The sequence below is a fragment of the Dermatophagoides pteronyssinus genome, unplaced genomic scaffold (assembly GCF_027571235.1).
Source record: "Dermatophagoides pteronyssinus isolate colony J.1.1.1.1 unplaced genomic scaffold, Derpt_VIB-CSIC_2022.12 sq0036, whole genome shotgun sequence".
Classification (NCBI taxonomy): domain Eukaryota; kingdom Metazoa; phylum Arthropoda; class Arachnida; order Sarcoptiformes; family Pyroglyphidae; genus Dermatophagoides; species Dermatophagoides pteronyssinus.
This window is the reverse complement of record NW_027461560.1, coordinates 300359-322785: the sequence shown is the minus strand read 5'-3', so window position 1 is coordinate 322785 and position 22427 is coordinate 300359. Positions and strand designations below refer to the sequence as shown.

The 22427-nt window shown below is 27.6% G+C and overlaps 3 protein-coding genes and 1 long non-coding RNA gene across 4 annotated transcripts; 2 read left to right on the top strand and 2 right to left on the bottom strand.

The window, feature by feature from the left end:
* The first annotated feature begins 1625 nt into the window (after positions 1-1625).
* Positions 1626-4743, top strand: LOC113789418 (copper-transporting ATPase 1-like). The gene is made up of 3 exons (XM_027338949.2): positions 1626-1789; positions 1924-3804; positions 3874-4743. The coding sequence occupies exons 1-3, from the start codon at positions 1763-1765 to the stop codon at positions 4537-4539; spliced, it is 2574 nt and encodes an 857-aa protein (XP_027194750.2). The 5' UTR covers positions 1626-1762; the 3' UTR covers positions 4540-4743.
* Positions 4744-4861: 118 nt separating this feature from the next.
* Positions 4862-21147, top strand: LOC113789422 (uncharacterized). Its single transcript, XM_027338954.2, has 2 exons — positions 4862-5351; positions 20265-21147. The coding sequence occupies exons 1-2, from the start codon at positions 4881-4883 to the stop codon at positions 21015-21017; spliced, it is 1224 nt and encodes a 407-aa protein (XP_027194755.2). The 5' UTR covers positions 4862-4880; the 3' UTR covers positions 21018-21147.
* LOC142645990 (uncharacterized) lies at positions 6414-6627 on the bottom strand. Its single transcript, XR_012846999.1, has 2 exons — positions 6591-6627; positions 6414-6527 (listed from the first exon to the last, which is right to left on the bottom strand). It is a non-coding gene; the product is annotated as an uncharacterized LOC142645990 (long non-coding RNA).
* LOC113789419 (uncharacterized) lies at positions 6767-11706 on the bottom strand. Its single transcript, XM_027338950.2, has one exon. The coding sequence runs from the start codon at positions 11685-11687 to the stop codon at positions 7500-7502; it is 4188 nt and encodes a 1395-aa protein (XP_027194751.2). The 5' UTR covers positions 11688-11706; the 3' UTR covers positions 6767-7499.
* Positions 21148-22427: the final 1280 nt, after the last annotated feature.

Sequence of the window (22427 nt, the reverse complement as noted above, 5' to 3'; positions counted from 1 at the left end):
TAAAATATTGATTAACTGTGGTTCGAAAGAAAGTTCCCAAAAATTAAATAAACTAGTGAATGATTCTAATTGTGGTCTGCTTTCGACAAATCCTAGTAAGCATTCTCCGAGAATGATTATCTTTGGTATTGATTCTACGCTATCTAAAAGTGACTTCACGGATTGCTTAATTAATCAAAATGATAAATTTCGATTAATGATTGAAAATCAAAATGAAACTTTTGAAATCTTATTCATGAAAAAAGATAGAAATGGGCAACAATTTGCCATATTAAAAGTTACACCAAAATTATGGAAATTATGTATTGATGAAAAGAGAATTTTCATTGGCTATAATGCTTGTCACATTCAAAATTATATTTCTATTACTCAATGTTACCGCTGCCTGAGATTTGGACACAAATCTGTTGATTATTCAAATAATCTGACGTGTAATAAATGTGGTGGTCACGATCATTATGGTTCAAATTGTAAGAAAACTTATACCTCATGCGTAAATTGTCTTTTTAAAAATTCATTGGAAAAATCATCTAACTGGATTGATACGAATCATAATGCTTTAAGTAAATCTTGCCCAACCTATTGTGTTTTGTTAAATGAAATGGCGAAAAGAATTAATTATGAAGGATGAAAACAAATTTATTATTGTGTCTCAAAATGTTAGAAATAGTGTTATATCATCATCAATTTTAAACTGTAATGTTCAACATCTTTTTGGTGCAAGTATTTTATGTGTCCAAGAGCCCAATTATTATAATTCAACCATAAATGGTTTTCCAAAAATGAATATTTTTAACCATAAAGAGAAACCAAGAAGTGCCATTGTCTCTTCATTAAATAATATCATTGGTCTATCTCAATTCACTACATCGCATTGTACCACAGTAATGATAAATACAAATAATCCTATCATCTTATCTTCTGTTTACCTATCTAGAAATATTGATCATGCTCTTTTCAATGCAGAAGTAGACTTAATTAGTAATTTATTCAATGAAATGTCTCATTATCCAATTATTGTTACAGGGGATTTCAACTCGCATCATCCAATTTGGGGCAGTTCAAATGTTGATAATAGAGGTGATGCTATTATTGAAATGGTTATTCGTGATAATCTTTTTGTTATGAATGATGGTTCTTTTACGTTTGAAAATCATCAAGGCACCAGCCATATCGACATTACAATAATCAATCATAATGCTCTACCTTTGACATCGAATTGGAGAACCGTTGATATAGAATCTGGTTCAGATCACAAGCTGATTGCCTTTGATATCGGTTTCAATTCCTTTAATGATAAATGTTCATCAACTAGAAAAAAATTTCCATTCGAAAAAAAAACATCATTTGCGTTGAAATAGTGTTTAGCATAAATTTTGTTGAGAAATAGTTAGCGTAGAAATAGTTGAGAATCATGTGATCCCAAAAATTTCGACATTCAAAATTTTGAAAATAAATAATTAGATTTGAATTTGAAGAATGTCAACATCAACAACAGTCGAACCAAAAGAACGTGTTTATGAAACTATTGAAGATGTTAAAGGTGATGGTACACCTTGTTCAGCTATACGTGAAGAATTAAAATTCTGTATACGTAATACAGATTGTGTTAAAGAATTACGTATAACACCGAAAGAATGTTTAAAAAATAAACATCCATCTGTACCGGAAAAATGTCATCGTCTTGCATATTTATTTTTTGAATGTAAACGTTCAGTTCTTGATACAAGAACTAGATTTCGTGGCCGTAAAGGATATACAGATGAATATAATAGCAAATGAAAAAAATGTTTAGCTTAATTTTATTTTTGAATGTTATTAATATGATAATTTCTTTTTTTAATGTAATAAAAATTGTTGCTCAAAATTAAAAATTTTTAAATCTGAAATCTATTTATTTATTTGATTTTGATGAATATATAGGCATATAAATCATTACGAAATGGCCATCTAAGCATGGATGTATTGATCATGTTAGCAACAACAATCGCCTATTTATATTCAGTCGGTGTTGTTGTTTATTTTATGATCACTAATCAACGACAAAGTCCGATGACATTTTTCGATACACCACCAATGTTACTTGTGTTCATATCATTAGGAAGATGGTTAGAACATATGAATCGTCTTCAAACAACTGAATATATTGTTAATCTAATGTCATTACGGCCAGTAAAAGCAACATTATTGGAATTAGATCGAAATGAACAAAAATCGAAAACAATTGGTGATGAATTGTTTACTGTTAAAAATGAACGAATAATCGATATTGATTTAGTGGAAAAAGGTGATTATCTTCGTGTTCGGCCAGGTGAACGTATTCCAACCGATGGTCGTATGATTAATGGTGAAGCATTACTTGATGAATCATTTATTAATGGTGAATCAATGCCAGTGGCAAAAAAATCCGGTTCAATTTTGCTTGGCGGTTCAATCGTATCAAATGGAACGGTTGTTATGATTGCAACAAATGTTGGTGCCGATTCACAACTATGTCAAATTGTCAAAATGGTTGAAAATGCACAGACAACAAAAGCACCGATTCAACAATTAGCCGATCGAATTTCATCATATTTCATACCGTTTGTTATAATAACATCATTGATTGTATTCATAATTTGGCTTTTGATTGGACCAAAATTATTTCAACTAATTTATTCATTGAATCCGGATTTTTATTCACAAATGACTGCTAACGAAGTTATCATACAATTTGCATTTCAAATCGGTTTAAGTGTTTTAATCATATCCTGTCCATGTGCACTTGGTATTGCAACACCAAGTGCAGTAATTATCGGTACTGGAATCGGTGCTATAAATGGTATTCATATTAAAGGAGCTGAACCATTGGAAAGAGCACAACAACTTGATACAATTATATTCGATAAAACTGGAACATTGACTTATGGAAAACCATCGGTGACAAATCTAAAATTAACATATCGATTTCCTAAAGAATCATTTGATTCATTTGTAAGAAAATTAATCATTATGATTGGTATGGCTGAATCGAATAGTGATCATCCGATTGCTGTATCGGTTGCAAATTTTGCACGTTCAGTTCTTCGAATGGATGCCGATCAAAGTTTTGGACAGCTAAATAATAAATTCAAATTAGAAGCTGGTCTTGGTATTCGTTGTCAATTTGAACGTAATCATTTAAAATCATTCGAAACATCATTAATCAATTCGATAAATACTGATGATATTTCTAGTCCTAAATGGTTGGCTGAAAATTTTATATCCTATGCATCATATATTAATCCAGGTAATAAAACAAATCAAAAATTTTTATTGGATGAAAATTTTTTCGACAATTCACAATCATATAAAATTATTATCGGTAATATTCGTTGGATGAAAAAGAATAATATTCATATGGAAGAAGAATTTCAAAATGAAAATGATAAACTTGAAAGTCAAGGTGAAACAGTTTTTAATGTTGCAATTAATGGTAAAATTCTTTGCCTAATATCAGTAGCAGATACTGTTAAACCGGAAGCTTTATTAGCAATTTATACATTAAAAAATCGATTCGGATTAGATGTTATGTTATTGACTGGTGATAATGTTCGTTCAGCATTAGCTATTGGACGTAAAGTTGGTATCAATCATATTTATGCTGAATTATTGCCACAACATAAAATGGATAAGATTAAACATTTACAATCGAATGGTATAAAAGTTGCAATGGTTGGTGATGGAATAAATGATGCACCAGCATTAGCACAAGCTGATTTAGGTATTGCTATTGCTAAAGGTACCGATATTACAATGGAATCGGCTGATGTTGTTCTTACAAAGGTAGGATATATATTAACCTTTTTTAGGAATTTATTAAATTTTTCTTTCTCCTCCTATTTACCAATCAAGGATGATTTATTAGATATTGTTTCCTGTATTGATTTATCAACAAAAACAATGCAACGAATACGTATAAATTTTTTATTGGCATTTATCTATAATGTTGTATTCATACCGATTGCTGCTGGTATATTTATAAAAATTGGTTTAATTTTACAACCATGGATGAGTGGTGCATGTATGGCATTTAGTTCAATATCCGTAAGCTGTTCATCATTATTATTACGACGTTATCGTAAACCATTAAGACGACAACTTGAAACAGATGATTATCATCGTTATAGATCACGTTTAAAATTACAAAATCATGGTGTTACATTTGCAATACAATCATCATCATCATCATCATCAACAACATCATTAATATTGGATATGGATAATTTATCCATACATAATTCACATAATTTAATGGAATTAGGTGTAAACAAAATTGAACATCTTTATCGACCAAAATCAATGCAAACAAATCTATCCAGACAGATAAGTAATGATTCAAGTGGAACAAGTGATAGTTCATTTGATGATAATCATCATGAAAGTGTACGTCTTTTAAAATTAGCTAATTCCAACAACAACAATAATGTTCAAATTATATCAACACAAGCCGCTAATAATACTAATAATCGATCGGATACAATAGCAACCTATATAAATGATTCGGATTCGATTGTTTGATGAAGAATTCTAATCTAAATTGAAAATCATTTTTAAAATTTAAATTTTATCCTTTATATAAAACTGTGTTTTGCATAAAACAATTAATATTTTGTATGTGTGTAATGTGTTTTGTTCATTTTAATTTCTTGCCTTGAATATTTTTTTGCAATTTTCCTAAATAAATCATGATAATCAAGAAATAAAAGTCAATTTTCAATTAAATATTTTTGACGAAAAAAAAATTCACCACTTTTGTTTAGTGTTTTTTCCCCAAAATATGGTTAGAATTGTATATTTGAAAATGAAAATGAAAACAAAATCAAAATAGAAACAAAATCAATTTAGCTATTTAATTAATAATGTTTTTGGTAAGAACGAGAACAAAAAATTTTCGTTTCATCAAAAACATTAACATTTATGCCAATACAAAACGTAATACAGAATTGAAAAAAATGGATGATATTATTGAACAAGCAACAGAAAATCGTCAAAAAGAATATGATAAATTTCGTTCATATTTTTCAACAATTGTTGATTCATTATGTGAAAATAAACAACAATCATCATCATCATCATTTCCAAACATTTCAATTGTTAGTGATTGGTGTAAAAAAATGCTTGATTATAATGTACCAGAAGGAAAATTAAATCGTGGTTTATCCGTTGTTATATCATATCGTATATTATGTCCAACGGCAAATGAAAATGAAATGAATCAAGCAAGATTATTAGGTTGGTGTATGGAAATGTTTCAAACAAGTTTTCTATTAATCGATGATATTATGGATCAATCAATTACTCGACGACGAAAACCTTGTTGGTATCGTTTGGTAAGTTTGTTTATTTTTTTGTGCATTTTTAATTTCAAAAATTAGTAGAATATGAAAGATTAATGTGTGCTGAATGAATTCAAAAAGAAAATCATAGCCAAATTGTTTGTTTGTTTCATTCATTGATTTTGTTTGTTATTATTTAAAAGGTGGACAATCTATATATCTAGGCCAAAACAACAACAACAACAACAATCGCATGGCCTCCAAAATGAAAGAAAGAGAAAAATTGAATGGGAAAACGAAAGAATTGAGAGAAAAAACAACAACGATGCTAAAGGGAATTTATGTTGTTGTTGTTGTTTTTGTAATTCAAAAACAAAAATCAATCAATATTTGATTTGATAAATATTGAAATGAATAAGAAAAATTGTACTTGAAACCTGGAACTGTTTTTGGCTATTTTGTTTTCAAAATTCGAATGATAATGGAGAAACAAAAAATTTACATTTTTCATTTCTTCCATTCCTAATTCTCCGATTGTATCGATATTTTGGGATCTTGAAAACAAAAAAAAAACAACAAATTTCACAATGATTCTAAATCGTTTTTGCTTGTTGTTTTCATTTTCAGTTTTGATTTTAGCCGTTGGCCAATTTAGCCATTCAAAAAAAAATTATGATGTTTTTTTGTTTTTGAAACATGAAAAAAATTATGAAAAAAAATGAGCGGATTAAGGCCAAAATTACATCTGCAAACATCAAAAAAATGTTTTTTCAAAACATGACATCTTCAAATCTATTTAATGTTTGATCTTGATCTACAACAATCAACCACATAAATTGGCCAATTGCTGAATTAGATTTTCAACCACGACTTTAAAGTCGTGGTCAAAAAACAAAATTTTTTTTGATACGGAAATTGAAATGTTTGAGCAAAATAAATAAATCATAAACATCCAAACAAGTTATAGATTTTGCTTTATATTTTGTTATTGTTGTCCATGATTTTCTGACCTCTCTCCCTGATGAGTGTGCACCACAAAATTTCAATTATCACCATCTTGATCGATTGAAACAGATTGAAAAATAGCCTTGAAATTTAAGAGAAAAAAAAACATGATTTTAAAAAAAACGGGTGAAATTTTCATTTTGTTTTCTCGAATGACGCCATAAGATTCGGCCATACCTGATGAAAGTGATAGCTAATCAGTTTTGAATTTGTTTTCCCTCTTTGCTTCCAAAATTTAAAAAAAAAATTTAAAAATTGATTTTTCAATGAAAAAAGATTATCAATTACATCATCGTCTTCAGCAGTGAATATGACTGACTGACTGACTGACTTTGAGAAGATGTTATTGAAAAAAGTTTTTTTTTCTAAAAACAAAAAAATAACAACATCCACATAGGGGAAGAAAAAAGGATTGATCAATCCATAACATACATGTTACATAAATCATTTGATACAAAAAAAAAAAAAATTGGAAAAAACTTTTATTATTATTATTATTTTTGGTTGAGAAAGACAAAAGGTATTTTTTTTACTTTTTTCAAAAAGTTTTTTTTGTTTTTTTTAGATCTTGTGTTGTTTATGTGTGTGTGTATGGGAAATGAAACGAAATGAAACAAATTCAGATCAAAATGTTTTTCGTGATTGAAGAATATATATAAAAGAATTAATTAAAACTAGCATTGTGATTAATTTGTTTGAGTTTTTTCCCTCCCTCCATTGGAACAATAAAAACAAAAATGGTGTTTGAAATGAGTAAGCAAAGATATTTTTAAAAAAAAACAAATGGAAAAAAACAAAAAGTAGAGAGAGAGAGAGAGATGATATTTAAATCCGTTTTTTTTGTTGGAATTTTTTGTTTTCATTTAAAAAAATTTTACCGGATTTTTTTCCAAAACAAAACAAAAAAAATGCTAAGAACAAAAACATGAACGAAATAAATTGAGCAAAAAATAAATGATTATTGTACTAAATCAGGAGAAAATGATTGATTTGATTCGGTTTTATCACTTGAGAAATTGTTTCGGATTTGTTTCGGAGTTATACACACGGTAATATGGTTGTTTTTTTTCAGTCACAAATATGATGTTTATACAACGTTTTTTTTTGAGGTTTTCGATATTGTTTATTGGTGATAATCATCATTATCATCTGCATCAACGATTTTCAATCAATCCGGATTCGATTCAATCCAAGAATTCAAACAAAATCATCCGAATTCATTTTCATTTTTTGTAATAAATCTTTTGTCCAACGAAATGATTTTAATATAAAATTAAACATAAAATCATTATGTACTGAATGTGATGTATTTGTATGATTGAATGGTTCTTCTACACAGATAAACGTATCCATTGATGTATGTGAATTACGTGCAAATATTGGATCAGTTCGTTTCATTAATGAACCAGTTCTTACTGAAATAACATAATTATAGATTGCCGGATCAGAATAATAATCAATAAATTTTGAAAATAATGCACCCATTGATTGTGTATTTGGTGATTTAAACATCAACGGTGATGATGATGAAGACGATGACGATGTCGACGATGATGATGATGATGATGATAATGATTGTAATGATGGATCAATACAAAAACCATGATTTGTTTGATTAAATAAATCCAATTCATCACCAAATATATTTGCACAATTTTGTTGCAGATTTTCATTCGATAAACTAAAATCACATTTACAATGATGATGATAATCATCATTCGGTGTTAATGGTGATGGTGGTGAAAGATTTAATAATGATAATCGATCATATAATGTACGATCAAATGTACCATTATGATAATTATTATTATTATTATGAAAGAATCCAGAATCCGAAGTTGATGATGATGATGATCTTGATGAAGTGGATGAGGATGATGATGTTGATGATAATCCAGTACCAACACCAGTTGTTGTAGGTGATGAACGATATGATGAATCCAATGTTGGTGATATTAATTCTTCAGTTGATATTCGATGATTATTATCATCATTTTCTTCTGCATTCACTACTTCTTCTTCTTCTTCTTCCTCTTTATCATCATCATCATCAGGAAACGGTGGTGGGGGTGGTAACATAGTCGAACAAGAAGGAAAAAATTGTTGTTGCTGCTGTTGTTGTTGTAGAAAATAATAATAATAATAAAATGTAAAATAATTCATATGTAACGATGATGACGACGATGATATGATTGTATTATTATCTGCTTCAACAGCAGCAGAAGCAGTAAATGTTTTGCCATCATTATCTATTGGTGGTTGTTGATTTCCTACCGGTTGTTGATGTTTCCATTTCCGAAATCCGGCAATTTTCTTTGATTTTTGTTCAACATTCATCATATTTGCTGTTGTTAATTGGTGTTGTTGTTGTTGTTGTTGTTGTAATTGTTTTAAACAACAATTTTGTTGTTGCTGTTGTTGTGTTGCCAAGGTCATAGCAATAGCAGCCGGAACATTATGGCTAAAATGTAGATTACAAATTTCATTAGATTTTGTTATTGGTTGTTGTTTATTTCCATTATTATTATCATTTAAATTTGGTTCCAAAACATTATTCGATATTGAATTGTCACTTGTTGTTGTTGTTGTTGTTGTCGATGTTTCATTACCCGAAGAATCAAGACTAGAACTACTTTCATTTGAAGAAGGTGATGAACAATTAGATGATAATGATGATGGTGAAGCACAACATTGACCATTCTGTTGTTGTTGTTGTTGTTGATGTTGATGATGATAATTAAAATCAGGTACCAATGAAACACGTGATATATTATTATTATTATTATTATTAATATGAGGAATGTTCAAAGGATAATATGATGATGATGATGGTATTATCGTTGTTGGTAACATTGTAGGTGGCGGTGGTGGTGGTAATATAATTAAATTCTGTTGTTGTTGTTGTTGTCGTTGTTGATGATAATTATTACGTTTTTGTAGATAATAATAATCAGCCGATGTTGTAACATTTAATTGTCGTAAAACTGGATCCTGTGATTGACAATTTTTCCATGTTGTTGATGATGATTGCTTATTTCGATTAAATTTATTATTCGATGAATTTGAATAAAAATTTGAATAAATTTTTGTTGATTGTTTTATCAATTCAAGAATATGATCAAATGATGGTAAGATTGGTGGTTCACAAACATTTTGTAAAAAAAATATTGACATCAATGATAATGCATATGATGATAATGATTTAAAATATGCACAATTAATACCATTTTTTTGTGCCCATAATTTAATTGTAAATAAAAATGGTGCAACACGTGAATCTAATGAACAACAATACATTAATAATAATGTATTCTGTACGGTAACTAATTTATTTAGATTTAAATTCACTTCAATATGATTATGATCATAAAATTTTAATATCGGTACATTTGCACGAATTACTTTTGAATCATATGCTAGGCCACAATGTTCCAATATTTTACGTATACGATCTAATGTATATTCAGCATGTAAACGATTTTGATAACGTTCATCAACTTGTCCATAACGATCATAAATAACCATACAAAGATCAATATCTGAACGATTTGAACCTAATGATGTTAATGATGAACCAATAAGAAATATTTTAAATTTTTCTTCCATTATCATTGCAAGACAACGAGTTATTGTTTCCTGTACATTACGTTTATAATCAAGCAGAATTTTTGGTTGTCTTAAATACGTATATGTTTGTAATAACATATTAGACATTGATGTATCAAGCCATTGTTTTTGTTGTCGTAAATGATAATCAATATTACCATCATCATCATCATCAATTGTCATCATTGAATTATTCGATAATAACATTGTTGTATCAATAAATGAACAAGAATTATTTTTTTGCATAAATAAATTTGTTGGTAATTGATTTTTAGTATTAGAGATCATATCATTATCGTTATTATTATTGTTGTTGTATGGTTGATTAACAAAATCATGAAAATATAGATTTTCATCATTATTATTCACTATAATACTTGATAAAAATTGATTCGGATCTAATGCTGTTGTCAATGATGATGATTCGAATGTTGTCGGTGTTGTTGGTAATGGTGATGACATTGATTGATTAAATGTTGATAGAATTTCATTTGTACCGACCATAATCAAAGGTTTCGATGACATTATAATAGCCGGTGGTGGTGAATGATTATGATTATTGTTTTCAATAATTTTTGTATTTCTTGTTGTTGTTGTTGTTGTTGGATTATTATTTCTATCCAAAACAATTAATTGGTCATCACTATTATCATCATCAACATTTTGATTGCCATCATTTTGAGCAATTATCATCGATTGACCAAAATTATTTTCATGTTTTTTTAATGTTTCAATCATTTTGGTTGAATTATTTTTGGCAGCAATTTGTTTTTTCATTTCATCATCATCATCATCATCATCATTATGATCAACATTTTGATCATCATTAATATTATTATCGATGACATAGTAGTTTTCACATTTATGATGATTGATTAATAATGTTTTTTTATTGGTAAAAATGGTGGCAGTTTTTTCTTTGATTGCCTCTTTATCATCATTATCATCTTTATCATTAACCATAGAAACAACATTGTCACTATTCATATTGTTGTTGTTGTTGTTGTTGGTGGCGGTGATGATTTTGTTCAAATTATTATCATCATAACTGCTACCATTGGTAGATGTATTCATCATCTTTGTCGTTGTGGTATTTCCATTTATTGATAATTTTGTTGTTACTGCCGGTGTTGATGATGATACTGGTGGCTTACTTTTTTGTCGTTGTTGATAATTTCGATGATGAGGAGGATGTCGCCGTGGAGAACCTGATATCGATGATGACGATGATGATGTGGTGGTGGCGGTGGATGTTGATTGCTTTTGTTGAGCCATAATGGCATCAACAGACGACGTTGAAGAGGATGATGATGATGATGTAATAGCAGATTGTTGTTGTTGTTGATGGTCACGAAATATTTTTTGTTGTGGTCGACGATTACGATGATGATTATGACCACCACCACCACCACCATTGCTGTAACGATGACTACGATGATGATTATAATCATCAATCATGGTAATCGTTGATGATAATGACGGTGGCTGTATTTGTTGTTGTTTTGAATAATAATTTTTTAAATTTCGAAATTTTAATGAATTTTTTATTGATAAAGAAGAAGAAGAAGAAGATGAAATTGATAATTTTTCATCAATATTTTTTCGTTGATTATCATTATTATTATTCATTATTGTTTTATTATTTGATTGATATTGATTACCAATTATAATCGATTTAATTAGTCTATTTGGTTCAATAATATTATTTTCCGAATAATTTAACGATGATGATGATGATGGCAGTAAAAATAATGAAGAATTTGAATGATGATTTAACATAAAAATATTATTATCAGCATTTATAATGGCAGTATCATCAACATTATTATTACCAGTTAAAACAGGTAAACAACAACCAGAAGAGAAGAATAGAGATCATCATCATCATCATCAACAACATTATTAAAATAATGAAAATTTGTTGATTCACAATTATTGAATTTTTGTTTCAAATTTAGATTATTGTTGTTGTTGTTGTTGTGGTAAATTAAAGCAGATGATGAACAATTATTATTAGATTGGTGATGGTTATTATTATGATATTGATGATGATGATGATGATGGCTAAGTCGACTACGACGACGACGATTATGATGATTATGATGATGATGACAATCAAACGACGACGAAGAAGACAAATGTACAATTGATTTAATTTTCATTTGTATATCACCATCATCATCGCCATCATAATCATCACCGTTATTATTATCAACATCATGATTATCATCATGATGATGATGATCATTCAACATTTTAGATTTTTGTTTTTTTGAAAAATTTTTATCTATCATTAATTGATTATCAACAACATTGTTGTTGTTGTTGTTGTTGATAATGGTGATGGATTGTTTTGTATCATTTGAATCGTTACCACTACAACTTTTATTGATAATATTTTTACCACTAGATTTGTTTGAAAATCCATTTTTATTTGATGATGATGATGATTTAATACCATTATGATGATTATCAAATGCTTCATTTTGATTATGTTGTTGTTGATGATGATGATCATTAATTTTTGATTTTAAATCCGGTTGTTTCAGCAATTTAGATGATGATTGTGATGGTCGTGATTGTTTATCACTATCGATATCACTATCGATTGCGGATACGGATTCATCATTAACAGTGCTGTTGGTTGTGGTTGTTTGAGTGATTTTTTCCAATATTGTTCCCGATTGATTACCAATAAAATCATTATCATTAAAATTATTGGTAAATAATTTCATGATTTTTTTCTTTGAAAATTTAAGTGATTGATTCTTGACGTCGTCGGTTTTTTTGTTTTTCTGGTTTTAAAGCAAAGTTTTTTGCATCACAAAAGATACAAGTGATATACAGATAGAAAAAAAAAGAAAAAGCCAAATGATAAATGATATCAGATATCGTTGCTGTTGCCAACGTTTTTCTTTTCTTGAATGAAAGATATTTTTTTCTCTAATTTTCTAGAAAATTTTCTTAGGGTTACACCAAATACATATACATTGAGTTGCTATGCACAAAACAAAAAATAAAAATAAAAATCTGCTATTTTCTACCAATGAAAATTGTATCGAATAAAATCAAAAGACATTTTTCGATAACAAAAATGTTCTCTACGTTCAGTTTAATCTCGAAATCATAAAGAATCGACGAAGAAAAAAAAAAGTTCAATCTAATTCAAGGACGATGAATTTCAATGTGAAGATAATGTTCAATGAGAGGGATTTTTCTTGGCTTTTGATCGAGAACAGAAAACAAAAAAATTTAAGTCAAATCAAAAGTGAACCAAAAAAAATTAATGTAGTTTGATGAACTTTTTCAAGGTTTTTTTTGTACACAGAAAAAAAAATAAACTATTTTCGACTTTCGGTTGATATGACGATTGATGGTGGTGGTGGTGGTTATTTTTAAAAATTAAAAGAATTTGATAAACAAACAGAATCTGTAGAAAGCGTGTGTTGGTGCATTGATGAAAGATGCTTAAGGAATAACAAAAAGAATCACAATCGATTGAAAAGCTGGAAACAAAAAAAAAGTTATCACGATCGATGACAAGATGATAATATTGATTTGATTCAAACAAACAAAAATTTTTTTTTGGATTGACTTTGATTTTGACTTTCTTATTTTTCTTTTTCTTCAAAGAAAAAATAATGTTGAAAAAAAGAAAATTTTCGCAATTTTTCTTTTAAATTACCAAAGTGGATTTTTTTGTAGTTCCAAACTTGTTGTTTTACTCAATCACACACTGAACACACAGACAGACAGACAATTACATCAAATCAGTTTAAATTGTGGTTTCAATTTCACAATAATAATAATAATAATTTGTTAGTCGAAAGATCACTATCCATCTATCTATGTTGTTGATGTTGTTGTTGTTGTTTTTGATTTTAAGATTTTCATTCGATTTTCACCGATGTTTGTCGTCGTCGTCGTCATCTTAGTTATCGTTGTGTGGTTTTTTTTGTTGAAGCTTTTCAAACTTTCTCTTTCTTAATTCGAAAATTTCTTCGTTTCGTTTCGTTTTTTTGAGGACAAGGACAGATCTTTTGGAAACAAAAATTGTTGTTTTTTGTTTCGTCTGTTTTTCTTATTGGAAACAACGAATCAAATCGAATGGTGATCGATATTGATGATGAAAACAACAAAATTTAATTTTTGTTTGAAAATCAAACCAGAAACTGGATTCGGATTGAAATTCATATATGCAAACAAACAAACAAACAAACACACAGAACCCGTATTATTTTGTCCCAATAACAGTTTGTTGTTGTTGTTGTTGTTGATAATGATGGTGGTGATGTGTTTGATTGATATGAATGTTTTTGGATGGAAGAAAAGAAACGAAAAATTCTTGTTGTTTTTTTAACAACAACAACAACAATCTCTACAAATTTTTTTTTAGTCGAAATTATTAATCTATAGGAAAATCATTGTAAATGATAATTCCTTACCACTACAACAACAACGATAATAACATTGATGAAATCAAAACTTGTGTATGTTTATTATCATCAAATGTGGATTTAGATGTGTGCAATCTAATAACAGAACAGAACAGAAAAAACGAGAAAAGATTTGAATTTTTGTTTTTGTTTTTTCGTGTATTGGATTCTGTGTAGGAAAAAAAATATATTGTAAAAAATATAGATGTTTGTAGACAAATGAAAATGAAGAAGAGAAAATTTATGTTTTCTCAATCAACAAAAAAGTAGCAGTTTTTTTCTTAATGAAAAGGTAGTAGTGGTTTTTTCTCATTTTATTCGTTGAAAAAATTCGTTGAAATAGAAAAGAGAGAGAAAGTGAGATTTTCAAAGATTTATTTTCACTTAAAGAAAAATACTTATAGCATCTTTTATCTTAAAATCTTACACCAATAATTTTGTGTTTCTTTTTTCCAAGTGAAGAAGAAGAAGAAGAAAAGATATTTATCATTTCGGAACATTCATTCATTCGAATCAAGGTTATCGGGTTTTTTTCCACTTACTCTCAATCGCTTTTATTTACTCTCAATGATGATGATGATGATTTGGCAAAACCAGTGAGATAGAAACAAATCATTCAATTCAATTCAATTCTTTGGATTCTTCAGACAAATCAATGTTGTAGTTAACAGTACAGAAAAAAAATCTACAAACACCATTATTTAGAAACAATCTATCAATGTTGATTTGGTTTGATTTGGTTGTCTTGGTGATGTATGCCTATCAGATAAACATTTCTCTCTGAGATTGATAAAGCAAAGGAAAAAAAACATTATATAATAAATCAATGATGACGTTATATCGAATGATGATGATGATGAAATTTTCATTTGTTGAATTTTATTACACAACAATTTCCATACACAGACAGACACTGACAAATATAGCCAAAACACACTACCGAATTTGTTGTCAATTTTCATTATTAATTATATTTTGAAGTGTATGTATGAATGGCAACAAGTTGAAAATTTTCAATTTTAACTTTGAAATCATTCTGAGAAAAAAAAACTATCTGTTGCTTGTCATTCAAAGAAAAAAAAATCTATCTGAATAACAAACAAACAAACAATATGTGTGAAATAGGCAGCCAGAAAAACATCCTTTTTCTTTCACTCTTGATTGATCTTTTTCCGTTTGTTTTGTTTATTTCTCTCAAAAGATTTTCACACCTATTTCATTGTGTGTGTGTGTTGACAATGTTCAATTCATTTCTCACTTACCTTTTTTTCCCCAAACAAAAGCAAAGAAAATACGAATGATGAAAATGATAATGATGGAAAAATTTGCTTAGAAGAATCTTTGAATCTTTGGATTCAATACTGAACAAAATTAAATTTTCATTGTCTCGATAAATTACAACCCGAAAAAAATAATAAAGCACACTAAACTAATGACCTAGATTTTTATCACCTGAATTACAAAAAAAATTTAAAGAGAAATTTTTTTTTAAAATGAAAAACAAAAATCCATTTACAAAAAAGCAAACATCGATCAAAAACCAGAGATAATATACGATGGATGGATGGATGGATGGAGGGTAATGAATACGATTTGTTGTTCTTCTAATTAATCTAATTTTATTGGATGAAAAAATATTTTAAAATCTCGTTTTTGACCAAGGTTATTTGAAAGTGAAAGTTTTTTTCTTGAAAATCTTAAAGGCTTAACGCCTTTTACTTTTTTGTTTCGACGATTTATAATTATAGTGATCATTTTTTAATTTGTAATTTGTAAATTACAGGTGATTATGCCCAGATGTTTTTGATCATTTATTGTTATTATCATCATCATCAGAAACATAAATCTTGACAATGATTCCAACAACAAGAATTTCATTTGAAATTTTAAAAAAATTTCTTTTTTTTCTTTTGATAAGCATTTATTACCTTTTTTCTGTAATTTTGAATGTGATAGAAGGATTAAAAAAAAGGATCCACTTGTTTTTTTTAAAATCTGCGGATTATATTCAATTTAACATCAAAATCATCATCAAAACGATATGATCATTATACGATCCAAGAGACAAAACTGATGTGAAATTGTTTTCATTTTATAAATAAAAATTTCATTTGACAAATTTGATAATCTCATCATGGATATTATGGAAATTTCTTCTTTTTTTTTGTTTCTAAATTCATATTCTTCGTCATCATCATCATCATCGATGATGATGATGAATATAATTAATTAATATTCAGAGAAAAACAGCAGGTGAATATTTTTCCTATATGTCATTGGCGCTTGGAAGACTTTTTCTTTTTGGATTTCGAGGCTAACAAGTCAAAAAAACAAATGAAAATTTCAATGTTTTTTTGTTTGCTCCAACTTCATCATCATCATGAATGAATTATCATTTTACCACCACCATCAATCCAAATAATTTGTTCGGTTGTCGAATAAAACATATGCATGTAACAAATGGAAACAAAAAACAAAAAAGATATTACATAATTTTATTTTGTTTCACTGTTGAAATGATTAACAAAATCCATTCCACCAAATGACAGATGGAAGGATGAATTGTATTTGAGAGAAATTGAAAATTCAAATCAAAATTCAATGAATTGAATGCTGATGATGATGATGCTAAAATCGATATGATTTATTTCGTTTCAATCTGAAAATAAAGACAAAATGGATTGATTAATTGATTCGAATATCATTGAGAGTGTGTGTGTGTGTGTTGTTCAAGTGTGTAGGTGGTGGTGGTTAAGAAAAGTGATGAAAGAAAATGGGGAAAATAGCTACTAAAAATAGAAAAATTCTTTAGCAAATCAATTTTGTTGAATCAAACGTTGTTGATCTCCTTGAATGATTACAGCAGATATGATTGTTTCATTTTTTTTATTTTCTGATTTCGAAAAATAATTAAAAATTCACAACTTTTTTTTTGTTGATTTAAGCGAATCATTTTGGCTTTCATAAGCCAAATATTAACAAAAAAAAATCGATTGATCAAAACATTGATCACTTGTCATTTTGTCATTGTAAAATTTGACCACACATCCTTCATGGATTATGAATTCAAACAAAAAAAAATTGCCTATAAGGCAAACATTCATTCATTCATTCATGATGAACAAATTTTTTTTATTAAATCAAAATTCAATTTTTTCAATTTAAAAATCATTATTATTATCCATTTAGATTTGGAAAATTATTTACAAAAAGTTTTTTTGTTGTTTCGCATCAAAACAAATCGATCATTTTGATTTTTTTTTGTTTGTTTGTATTTCTATTGATTCCATTCAATGTTATTCTCCATTTAACTTTGTCGGTTGTTTCAAATTCATTTAAACAAACTTTTTTTTTGTAATTCGAATGAATAAATTTCCTCGAATATTGATGATAGATTTTTGGAATGCAATGAATCAAAAATCAATGATGACCAATAAAATCTCAATCGATCAATTATTTCAAAATGAATTTTTTGTTGTTGTTGTTTTGTTGTTGTCAAATTTATTCAAACAACAAGGTTAATTTTCATTTTTTCTCCACTATTGGTTTGCATTTTAAACACCCAGAAATCGATTAATAAAATTATTCCATTATTGAACAACAACAAAAACAAACAAACAAACAAACAAATATTCAGAATGCGTTCAAGGTGAGAAAAATTTTCCATTTTGCTGTTGTTGTTGTTGTTGGATTTGGCCAAAATTGATATTATTTTGAGATTTTGATTTTCTTTCATCATTGCCATTGGCTTTCACACACACAGACACATAATCGTAATCGTTTGCCATCAACAACAACAACAACAACATAATCATTTAATTGATAATTAGAGAGAGAGAGAGAGAGAGAGAGATTTTTACAAAAACAGGATTTTCATTTTTTTTTCGTTTACTTATCATCATTTCAGCATGAATCAATAATAAAATTGGATAAGATATCTCGTTACTAGCCAGAAAAAAACCCTTTTCCGTCTTTTGTTTTGTTTTTTGTTGTCAATTTAAAATTGATTTTTCTCCAATATCCAAAAAAAGTTGGAAAATGACACTGTTGTTTATCATCATTTTCTACATTTGAATTGATCGATGATTTTCCAATCAATCAAATGAAATGTAAAGTACATCTATTTTTGTCACCATAAAAATACATTTCTTTCAGCAAAAACAAAAAACAAAAATTGCTCAAAGGTTAATCAATTTCTTGACAATTTTTTTGCTTGTTTTCTCAAATTTTTCATTTAAAAAATTCTTCAATCACATACTTGAATACAATGTAGATGAATAATTTCTTTCTAGACCTTCGAAACAGAGCAAAAAAATTCATTATATAATCAAGACATTGACGTTTTCTGTGTGTATCATTTTTTTTTCTTGGCTGACTTTTGTTCTTGTAGAAAAAAGTTACAAACAAACAAAAAAAATTTCAAGGTAAATTTGACTGTGTTTCCTGAAATCACCAATAATTAATTAGGATTCAAAAATAAAGAAAGAAAAGTTTTCACATTTCACCACCACCACCCATTATCATTATAAAAATATAAATATAATGACAGAGTGGACCAACACCCATTGTAATTGATGTGTGTTTTGAACATTTGCAAATTACAAATGTAATTTACACATTTCATTTTTTTCTTTTCTTTGTTTTTCGGATGCTAAAAATATGCAGATGTTTTTTTTTGTTTGGAAAGTGCAAAAAAATGTCGCCATTTTCTTTTTTCGAAAATAACTAATGAAAATTCTCACGTAGCCAATCGATCGATCGATTGATTCGATTGATAATCATAATCATAATAATAATAGCAGAGACAGTAGCAAACAAACAACAACAACAACCCACTAATTCTAACTTTTGCCTTCATTTATTTTTTTAAAAACTTATAAATTTGGAAATTCCCACCATTAAATTAAAGAGAAAAAAACGAAAAAAAAACTAAGAATGACAGATAATTTCAATCACCTTGTTGATTTGATATTCTAGCAAACACTCAACACACACATTACTTGTGTGTATTCTGGCCATCATTAATTTTCACAAATTTCAGGGTGTTGTTTTACCATCAACATCAACATCATCAGCGTTTGATTTTTGATTTTTTTGGCAACAACAAAAACATCATCTTAATCGGTTTCAATTGATTAATTAATCTAGTTTTTGTTGAGAAAAAAGATTAGCTAATTAATTAATCATTCGATTGATTTATTGATCTATTGATTGATTCATTTCCAATAACGATTACCTAGGATTTAAAATTAAAACATTGTTTTTCCACTTTATTACAACAACCTTTGACCTTTTTGTTTGTTGGTGTTTTACTGGAAAAATTTTCAACAACAAAAAAAACAACCTTTCCAGATTGAAATGAAAATTACTTTTAATTATTATTTTTGTTTTCAAAAAAGAAACAAACAAACAAAAAAATTGATTGTTAAATAATTTGTGTTGCCGGCGACATTCACATTCAGTCAGTCAGTCAGTCAGTCAGTCAGCCAGGTGATCAATGAGCCATTTGATACAATTTCATTTCTTATTTATCAACCTTTTTTTTATCAATAACAAAGATACATTCATTGGCAAGTAATTAACCTTTTTCTTGGTTGGGTGAAATGAATGAAAACAAACGATAATTTCATTTGAATAATTCAAATATTATTGGCATGTAAATATCCTTAGTGTTTAATGATGCGAAGCCGGTATTTTGAATAACACATACACACACATAGATAGATTCCATTTGGAACAAAACATTTGAAACTAATTATTTCAAGGAAGTAAAAAGTAAATTATGTGATTTGATGATGATGATGATGCCGGTGCTGCCTACTCTTGATTTTAGTTGATTTTGATCTAAATAATTTTTCTTGAATCTCTTTTTTCTTTGAAAATTTTCTAATTTTTTTTTAATTCGTTATTATTATTATAGCCTGATGTTGGAATGATTGCCTGTAATGATGCGATATTATTGGAATGTTTTATCTATCAATTATTGTCGGAACATCTTGGTAAACATCCTTGTTATTCAAATATAATCAATATGTTTCATAAAGGTTTTCGTATTACATCGATTGGTCAATGTATGGATGTATTGACAGAAAAATCATTAAATTGTAATAAAAATCATGGAATATTAATGGAAAATAATTTTGAAAATTTTAATCTTGAACGTTATAAAGAAATTGTTGCACATAAAACTGCATTCTATTCATTTGTTCTATCCATACGATTAGCACTTTATTTGGCTAATTTTAATGATGAAAATTTACATTTAAAAATTGAAAAAATTTTAATGGATATTGGTGAATTATTTCAAATACAGGATGATTTTTTAGATTGTTTCGGTAATCCAGAACAAATGGGTAAAATTGGTACCGATATTAAAGATGGTAAATGTTCATGGTTAATTGTACGTGCATTAAAATTAGCTAATGAACAACAACGTTTATTATTAATAAAACATTATGGCCATGAAAATGATGAAAATTTAATTAAAGATTTATATAGACAATTAAATCTAATACAAGAATATCAACATTATCATTGTCAAACATTGGCTAAAATTATTGAAAATATTGAACAATTTCAACAACAACAACAACAACAACAATCGGATAAATTGATACCAATCAAATTATTCAATGAACCTTTGACACATGTATTGATGGAACGTGATTGTTAAATTTCTAATTAATAGCTCTTTTGATATGATTAGTTTAGTTGATAAATAAATTTGTTTGTTTGTAAATCCATTTGTGAATGTACAAACAAAATTTGATCAAATATTTAATAAAATTGGAAGATTTAACAAAAAATCTGAAATGGGTTACTATAATCGGGATAATTATTTTCATTTCATATTTTGAATTTTTTTCCATTGAAAATCTTTGAAGAGAGAGAGAAAAAAGAAAAAATCATTGTGAAAGTTTATTGTTTCTCATTGTCATTCCAAATCTTCGAATAAAATAATCATTATCCATATATATTAATTAATGTAAATTATCGTCATTGTTTTTTCTCAACGCAAAAAAAAATGAAACAAAAATATGAAAATTCAAAGCTAATGATGATGATAATGATGAAGAATTAATTCAAAAAAAGAAAGAAATTATTTCTTCATCATCAATGTTTTTTTGTTTGAATGTTTTCCCCAATTTTCTCCCCTCATAGATTCAAAATCTGTGTTTTTTTCCTGATATTGATATTGTAGGTAGGTAGTCATCGACTTATGATTTTATTCATTTTTTATTTTTGCTTTGCTTTGAAGGAACGAAATTTCCAAACACAATTTACAATTCAATGTCAGTGATTATCAAAAATTTTACCATACAATTGTGATTGGTAAGCTAAAGAAAAAGAAGAAACGAAAAACAAAACAAAATCTACGCCTAATGATAATCGATAATTATAAACATAATTTCATTTTCACTCAAATGAAACTATCATTGGAAAACACACACAAAGAGAATTATTTAAAAGTTTTTTTTTGGATCAATTTCATTGATTATTTTTAATGAGAAATTAGAAATGTGGAAAAAAAATTATTTTTTGTTTAAGTTTTTGTGCCCAATAATGAATTTATGGATTATTTTTGTTTTTTTTTCCAGCCAAAACAAGATATCGAAAATCCATTGGTTTCTTTTCATTTTTTTTCAAATAAATTTTCAACAAAAAAAAAATTATCAATTTGTCCTTGAATCGAAAAATATCTGCATTGAATTTTCTTTTTTTGTATTGTATTCATTTGATGATGATTATTGAATGGTAAATAATAATGATAATCATTGACGTAGTGGTAAAATGATGATGATGATTCGATGGTAAAGCTGTTGATGATGATAAAATAGACAGTTTTCAAACTTTCTTTGTTTTTAAATATAGTTAACGGTTCATCGTCATTATCATTTTGTCAAATTGATAAACATGTTTAAAAGAAGAACTCTTATTTTATTCAAGCATAACTTTCAATGTAATGAATCAAATTTCTAACGTTTTGTCGTTGTTGGTTAGATAAATTATTTTGTCATTCTCTTAGTGTTTGGGTGTGTGTGTCGATGAATTTTTTTTTCTGGTTGGTAACCAAGACAAATCG